The following is an 8,755-nucleotide window of genomic DNA, read 5'->3' as shown; positions in this document are numbered from 1 at the left end:
TTTCTTTAACTGAAATCTGAAAAATTAGAAATAGAGTGGAAAGAGATGCTGTTTGTACACAAAACAAGCCCCCAACCAAAATATCATGAAAAATAACTGAACTGCTAGGAAATTACAGATGCTCCTAAATATTTGTCTCTTCCATGCATCAGAAACACAATAGAGCAGATTCATGAAGAACTTTCTTTCCACACAAATAAATGGACAAGTGAAAAATTACTAAGAAGTAGCAATCTTCAGCTGTGATGGCCAAGCACAGACAAGTTCCCTTGGTGCTTGTGGACAGATATTAGCTGGCGGTCAGAGTCTGGAATAGGAGGAGCAGCTAGGAGATTGCTGAGCTGGGGTTCAGACCTTTTGGAGTTCTGGTCACGACTAGGGTTGAGAGCAAGAATTTAGATGGTGCACCTGTTACGCTGTGTTTCTTTGGAGAAAAAAAGGTATTAAATTAAGATTAGATTCTCTAACACAACATATAAAATATATGAACTTCGGTGTTGGAAAACTTCAAAAGCACCACAGATGAAACAGCTTCTTTGGATCAAAGGTTTATTTTTAATGACACAGCACTGGAAAACATAAGTTACAGATGACTTTTTGATACAGGATACATTATATATCTTATTTTAAAAGGATCTGTGAAGATATGCTGCATAAATACATATAGTGAAAATATATTGTTTTTATTTTTTCTCAGAGATTAGTTCTGTTTCTTTTTTTAAATTTATTCAGCCAATTAAATAAAAAAGTATAGATTAGCATCATAACAGCTCCCCCTCCAGATTATCTCATTGTAACTACTGCAGCTGAAGGAGGAGACTGAGCCATGCCTGCTCAAAGGTTTAGCAGCTTTGAACATGATGTTATTCATCATCTCAGAATGAAAATTTCACATTACAAACACAGATACTGTATCATGTTTTGGCAATGGAGCAGCTAGTTTTGCTTTGGAACAAAACTGTTTCCTGTAATGCCAGACAGTGAAAGAGCAATGCATGTACTGATGATACTACACAGTCAAAGAGCTACGATGAAGTAATGAAAATGCATATATATCCATATGCACTTATATATACACATTTAAGTTCTTCTGTGTATATATATTACGCATGTCCAAAAATAACATTGAAAAAAGTTGCAGCAGTTAATTATTTTTTTTAAACACATGAAACTAATAATAATTTGACCTCATTACTACAGGATAACTAAATCTTCTGCAGTGCAACTCAATACAATACACTTAGTGCAGAGAAGTTAAGGTTTTGGTATTGAGGAGGCTAATTTCAGATTTCATGGGAAAGGACCAATACAGGATCACCACAGCTCTGACAAAGCACAAACAAACCCGTTGCCACGTACGTGTGAACAAATAAGGACATTTCTTTTTTATCTGATTTTTTTTTTCATGTACTGCTTCAGAGATTGCTAGCTTAACTGTTTGCATTCATGCTCATTTTGATATGTTTCAACAAGCTTTGTCTGGCATCAGTCTGTAAACCATTAACAGCTTAAACTACAAAAAGGTGGGCTCCTGTGTTTCAAAGAGGTTAAAAACCTACTGACTGATCTTTGTATCATGTTCGTCTGCCTGAGCGGAGAACTACTCCAGATGGCGTGTGAAGTTCTCTGGGAAAAGTCCTTTATAACTGTTTGCATCTCTGTACTGAAGCCACTCGGATTCTTTAATGCCTGTCAACCAGCCAGCCTCCTGCAAGGAAAAAGACAGAGTCTTTTAAACTTCAGCTCTCCTCACTTCCTTCCTGTAAGCTTCAGACCTGAAGATATTTCAGAGTCACACGGCTAAAAGATTTGGTGCTTTGGTTAAAAAGCAGCCTCTGATTTTGCAGAGACCATTTTCTCTGTTCTGCCAGACCACAGTTGTGTGAGACCGAGTGACTGTGAGCATATTGTGGAGGCTTTAGCCCATCTAACCCCTGGCTGAACTCAAAACTGGATAATCAGTCTCTCAGGTCATCCAGTATTACACCAGATCTACATTTGTGCAAATCTCCGTTGAGACTTTTTGCAAAGTTGCCACAATAATACTGGCACACTTGTGCAGTAAGAGCACAGTAGTGGACCAGAAACATTACATGATATAGTAGTTGGGGAAAAAAGTAGTTTTCAATCTGTTTTTTTTCCCCCTGAGAGTTCTTTGTCTCTTGTTCATGTATTGGCAGTCAGAAGGAATAACAGTTCTTGCAATCTATGGAGTTACTATCTCTGGAAACTCCAACTTAGTTAATATGCAATTATTTTTCAAAAAGCTACTAGAAACCTAAACCAGAACTTGACATGCAAACCTGCAAACAAATCACCAGCAGTCCAAGCAATCAAAAGCGAGATTTCTTATTGGAAAGTGCTGGATTTTCTTAAGTGCGATCAGTTCTACCTGGCATAAATTCAATTCAGTATTTTTAAAAATGATCAACCTATTCTCATCTCACTAACTCAGTAACTCTGTGCTTCATTTCTTTTAAGAGCAGGAGCCAGAGCAAAGCCATGACAAACAGAATTTCTAATGCTGCCTTATTACTATTGCACAAAGAGTCCACAAAGAGATAGAGCAGCTCAAACAGATCTTCACAGACACCACCATGTAATGATTGCTCAGTGGCTGCATGCGGGGATGTACTGGCTCTCTGCCCCCAAAATAAGCATCGTTAAAGCAGATACAGATTATGTATAGCATTGCCTAGGTACATGTAACCGGGGACATGTTTTTGAAGTATTTGGAATATCTGGGATACAGGAGAGAGGAACTGCGGCTTTCTAGCACTGGCAGCATAGATTGTACGAAGAAATGAATAGTTTTACTTGATAATAACTTCATCTAAAGACTAATGGAAAAATTGAAGCCACTGTGTGGGACTGGTTTGCTTTGAATGGGGAACACAGGCTGATGTTACTAGCAATATTAGAATTATGGTTTTAGACAGGTCAATTTTGAAGGAGAATAAAGAATAACAAAGATAAAAAGACTCTATATAAATCAACAAAGGGAAAAGACAAAAAGATTAATCTTTGTCGTGATGTTAAACATGAAGGGCAAATATGTACCAAATGATAAAGATATGACCAGAATAGTTTCAGAAACATGAATACGTAAAGGTTTATTTTCTCCATCATTGCACACAATTTACTCCAATTAATGCTAATGGAATTTTGATGCACACCAGAAGAGAAGAGTATACTTCATGGATTCACCAAGTAAAGATTAAGTATATTTAACACATTCCTAAGAAAACCAGACTGAAGACAGAGCGGATTTTGCTGTCCTTACAGCAGTGTCCTGTTCTCAAATGCTGATAATGAAAGCAGTTGAACTGCCCATGAGGTAAGAAGTAGCATAATTTGACTAACGAAAACAGAATCTATCCCTATAAAAAGAGCAAAGTGCCCTGCTGAAAGAAAAATGTTTTACTCTGAAATTAAAAAAAAACCCCAACCCAAACACAACCCCGCCATTTCTTGTATTAAAAGAAAGTTCAGCTAACACAATGAACACTGGTGAACACGTACCTTTGGACAGCATCAGCCACTGAAACAATTTCATACACAGTGCCCAGCACTCATATGTGCTTAGGCTGTATTTAGACCTATTTTAAGAAATGTCCTTCATTCGGAGCAGTGCTCTTAGCTACCTGCCCAGGCAGGACGGAGTCCCCCACGTCTCAAGCCCCAGATCAATGGGAGGCTTTTCACCAACACTACTGGCACTAACAGCAGTGTTGGTGCTAACAGTGTGCAGTGCAGTCTTCTCTTTTAAAGCAGTGGCCAAAAATCAATTCACTTCAGTGCACTTCAGTTTAACACATGGAATAAAACTGTTTAAAAATTCACTTGAAATGCACTGTTAAAACAAAATTAAATGTCTTAAATAAAATTAAACTTCTGTTTAACTCAGGTTCAGGCTTCCAGAGAGCAGAGTTAGCTTTAGAGGTGTGCGGCACACATGGCAGCGCCTCCATCCACTGTGTGTAGGACAGCACAATTTGTGTGCAGTCTCAGTGCTCTCTGTGGGTGAATTTGTATTATTTCTCCAAATCCACACATAAAAACTCTGAACATGTAGGGACCATGTAATCAATTCTACTGCAATGTTAAGACAAGATGATAGATAGCAGCATAATGCACAATTTGCAAGTCATCTTCTGTATCAAGTCCTTGTGTGCCTGTGTGCCTGTATAAAATCCACTACAGAGTAGCATAACACAAAAGTCCTAGAAAATATGTTGACGTCAGATCTTGCTAGTAGCATATATCTGGGACTTTAGCTGTAGCCAACTGTGCCATTTAGTATCAAATGAAAACAAGTTCAAAGACAAAATTAAAGTCTTTGTGTTTTCTAACAGTAATGTCATTTTGAATCCACATTCCCATTAACTATAATCTGTGAGAAAAAAGTTGAGACAAAGAAAAATGTCAACTAAAGAAAGAGCGACATGTTTTTACCTGATCAGCTGTGGTCTCAGAAGGAATTACTAGTACAATATCTCCTCGTTTTAAATTAAGCTCATCACTGTTAGCTGCCTCGAAATCATGTAGAACTTCAACCTGAAGAAAATAACACCAAACATACAGACATGATCTAAATGGAGACATTTTCTCAACAAAATTATCTGTTAAATCTTTATTGCAAAAAAGGAGAATGATGCGCCTTCTTTATGCAAACATAAGGCTATAGACAGGTACTTCAAATTGTTAATTTTGACATTGATTCATGTCAAATGTTTCTGTTCATATCCTTGGAAGCGGGGACAGCTTAAGTCTTCCTCAGACTACTGAAGGAAGCCTAAGATCCTTTCCCAAGGTTACTGCATCTCAAGGACAGATGATACTGCAACACCTCATAAGTCCTGCTTCTTGGACAAGTCCTGCCACCCTTATTCCTTCTGTGTTAGGAACTTGCTTTCATTCCTGACTACCATAACTAGATCTGAGAGAACGGTGGCAAGATTTTGCAAAAAAAATTGGGAATGACTCCCAGGAAGTGATATTTCAGACTCTTTCCCATTCTCTTGTTGTGGCCACTGGATATTATTCTTGCTGTAAACATCCAGAGAAATTTGAGTGGGACATACAGGACCCATCTCAACAGGTGATCAAAGAGATGAACAATGGGAACCCTACTTAGTGCCTGCCCTGGAAAGAGCTCCCATTTACTGGTAGATGGATATGCCAAAAATATCTGTCTTTCAAAGGGTAGATTATTAAAACATTGGCAGGATCAGAATGTCATTGAGAACTGACCATTCTAACTAAATGGTTCTACCTCCTTAAGAGATATGCTATTCTAATTTCTCAGAGCACAGCCAGTTCCATGGTAACTCTGCAATAATGAAAGAAAATGGCATCACGAACCAGATGGGGGGCATATATTCTGCTTCTCCTTATTTATGTGTGACCCAAGAGAGTGTGAAGAAAAACAAAAGATTAACATGTCTGGTGTTAAAATTAAAAGATCAGCATGTCTGAGTCAGAGTTGCATGATACTGTTCATCCTCACCTAGACGTGATTCTCAAAGTTTGCTGAAAATATTGAGCAGTGAAAATAGACCAAGAAGAATGGCATAATTACGGAATGCTATGGGACTAATTAGTCTGAACTATGCAAATTATAATAGGAAGCATGTAAAGTTCATCAATCCTCAAGGATCTTTTCTGCTGCTCAGTGATTCTGAAGTGAGAAGCATTATCAAAGTACCTTGTGAACCAGGAAGCCCCAGGGGTGTTGCCAGCCAAGGAAAGAATTTCTCTTATGCTTCATTTTCTTTGACAACCCTAACAGTTTATAACTATAGTATTACTAAAGTCACAGATTGACATTTTGGCTTCATTACCATGAATTGTAGAAGTCCCATGGGTTTCAATAGAACCAGAACTTCCACTATAGATATTCAGGCCAGAAAAACGCTATTTTAAAATATTCATAAAATCACAAAATGGTTTGGGTTGGAAGGGACCTTAAAGACCAAATAGATTGTTCATGTATCTGATATATTGCTAGCATATACCACACAACATTGCTGAATAACTCTGGCAGTGCAGTTTTACTCAATATATTAGTTTTCAGTAGTAATCTGGTGAGATGAAAGGGTTCTTGTACATCAGTAAGTCTTACAGCCACGTAAGGATATGCACAGTGACAATGGTGTGCATAAAATCCACCTTCTCAGACTTCATGTGTGAAGCAACAACCCAATGTTAAAGTTGTGCTTGTGTGTATTTGTGTGTGCCTTTGTTTGGCTGTTAAACTAAGTTGTCCTATGGCCTCAAAAAATTATCACACTACCTGTGCAGACAGACACATCCACAGAAGCTAGATCTGGAGGGATGTCTAAAAGAAGAACGAAGAAGCAGACCTTAAAGAGAAAGCCGGGTGGCATTGCAGAAGCTGTGTCTCCTGCTAGAACTGGCTGATCTTGAGAAGGTGCAGCCTGGATTTCTTCAGTGGGTTTCTGCTCATTTCCAACTTGAGAAGTTTCACTCGAAGTTTCAGTGCCCTGAGTGCCCATCTCTGCTGTGCCATCTTTGGACTCATTCACGACAACTTCGTGTTCTTCTCCCTCCCCCTCATTGTTTGATGCTGGTTCTATTACTACCGAAGGGATGCTGCTGACCTTTTCCTGGGGGAAAAAAAAAAAATCACAAAAGCACCGCAAGAATATTTAGTACTTTATTTCAAACATAAAACAGTACTTGTGCAACAACGTAAAGGAGTAATCCCTTCCCTGTTTTCACTGGTCTCTTTAGTCCTCCAAAGTCCACTTTCTATATTATCACAAATCATTGCAGTAAATAATAAAAACGCTCTACACGTAGTTTGGCTTTCATTTTCAATGTGCATGGAAATTAACAGACTTTTCCCCTCCATCCTGATCTTAACTTTGTGTGAATCTGGGTCAAGCCACAAGTTCCAAGAGTCACTATCCTCTATTTCTTTGGGAATTCAAATAAGCAGGATAACAGTAATACAAATGTGATGAAAGAAGGAAACATGATCTGTTTCTCTGACTGATTGAATTTCTTCTGATTTACAGCAATGTAACTGGGAGAGAAAGCAAAAAGGCTAAGCAGATAGTATCTGACTAATAACAAAGCCTATGGCAAAAAGCATTTTATGAAACTTGTTGGAGCCTCCAACCTGAAGAGAACATGTTCACTGACCCTCTGCCAGATCACCCTATTCTGGCCCACAGAAGAAATACAACGTGCGATGACAGGAGTTGGCAACTGCCTGCCCAGCTGCAGGGTCTGCTCAAGTAGCTGTTCCCCAGCTCCTCAGAGGTTGCAGAAGAAAAGGCAGCAGGCCAGATGCAGATACGCACTTGACCACTGTGGTTTTCATAAAACAAAGTAATGCTATTGATAGGACATTGTCGTGGTTTGAACCCGGACAGTGGCCACTCATTCACCCTCCCCCCTCCCTGGGGGAAAGAATTGGAGGGTTAAAGGGAGACTTGTAGGTTGAGATAAAAACCGTCTAATAATTGTAATAAAGTAAAACAATAACAGAAAATACAAATGGGTAATGCACAATGCAACTGCTCACCACCTGCTGACTGATACCCAGACTGTTCCTGGCTAGCGATCCCGAAATACCCAGATTCCACAGTCACGATCCTGGACGCGAGAGAGAACCCTCCCCTTCCCGGTTGCCCCTCCTTTACATGCTGAGCATGACGTTACATGATATGGAATATTCCATTGGCTAATTTGGGTCCAGTGTTCTGGCTCTGCTCCCTCCCAGCTTCTTGTACACCTGCGCAAAGGCAGGACATGAGCAGTTGGAGAGACCTTATCTCTTAGCAACAGCTGAAAACATCTGTGTATTATCAGCATTCTCATACCAAATCCCACTCTGAATCCAAACTACAGCACTATTCTAGCTACTAAGAAGAAAAATTAACTCTATCCTAGCTGAAACCAGGACAGATATGGTGCCAGGAGACAAGAAAAATCCATTATTTTCTCTGCCTATTCTTCCAGAAAGCCCGGTTAGGTTACATGACAAAGCTTGTCTCCACAGAGGAGCACCAAGAGACAACAGCTGAAGGGGGAGCCTAAACAATACCCTGCCCATGCTGCTCCTAGGCCCATCACAGGAATCATCAGTCCAAGTCCCTTTCCACAAGCCCAGGGGAGCACAGGGGCACAAAGGCAGGTACAGGCCAAGTTAAGGATGCAGCAGAAGGGACACCTTGCATGGAAACCTCCCAGGAGAGCCTCAGCCTTGCTACTGGGTGGACCTGGGCACACAGAGCTGCAGCAGCTGTGCCTCTCAGGCTGCTGAATCTGTCCCAGTTCCCTTAACACACTCTCCCATGCACTGACATTAATTACCTGAGACACATCAGCCTCCTTTTCTTCTCCCTGAGGTTTGTCACCTTCAGCAACACCCTCCTGCTCGGTGGTGGCAGCACCATCACCAGCTCCTGCTGCCACAGCCACACCATCTTCTGCTGCTGCGGCCCCCTCTGTGACAGGTACCACCTACAAACAACAGGAGAGAGGGACCTTTCAGGGTTCGAGTTCTGAATATCTGCTGGAGAAACCATGGACCAGCCTGCTCTGCGATCTCCCTGGGTAATGCCAACCCACGGCCTTGGTTTCATTGGGGTTCCTCCCGATTTGTGGGGGAGAGCGGTGCTGGGGGTAACTTTGTGCAGGGAGGCTGATTAACAGGTGGGAGAGGCACCTCACTAGGCACCACTCAGCAGAGTCCTCAGGTGTTACTAGTGGAGTAACAGTT

The 8,755-nt window shown here is 40.6% G+C and overlaps 1 protein-coding gene across 6 annotated transcripts in view; it reads right to left on the bottom strand.

Annotated features, from left to right (window-relative positions):
- Positions 1-515: 515 nt before the first annotated feature.
- The window catches only part of AMPH (amphiphysin), a 122,612-nt gene continuing 114,372 nt past the window's right edge, over positions 516-8,755 (bottom strand). For 3 of the 6 annotated variants that reach the window (XM_074900929.1, XM_074900928.1, XM_074900930.1), the window contains 4 exons: positions 8,347-8,496; positions 6,366-6,629; positions 4,456-4,557; positions 516-1,708 (listed from right to left, as the gene is read on the bottom strand). In XM_074900929.1, the coding sequence (XP_074757030.1) occupies positions 1,601-1,708; positions 4,456-4,557; positions 6,366-6,629; positions 8,347-8,496 (624 nt within the window). In that variant the 3' untranslated portion in view covers positions 516-1,600. The remainder of the gene's footprint in view (positions 1,709-4,455; positions 4,558-6,365; positions 6,630-8,346; positions 8,497-8,755) is intronic. The other 3 variants (XM_074900931.1, XM_074900932.1, XM_074900933.1) reach the window with 2 other exon arrangements.

Source organism: Athene noctua, chromosome 2 (genome assembly GCF_965140245.1).
Source record: "Athene noctua chromosome 2, bAthNoc1.hap1.1, whole genome shotgun sequence".
Taxonomy (NCBI): Eukaryota; Metazoa; Chordata; class Aves; order Strigiformes; family Strigidae; genus Athene; species Athene noctua.
The sequence above is the reverse complement of the archived record's forward strand: the minus strand, read 5'-3'. Positions and strand labels throughout refer to the sequence as shown.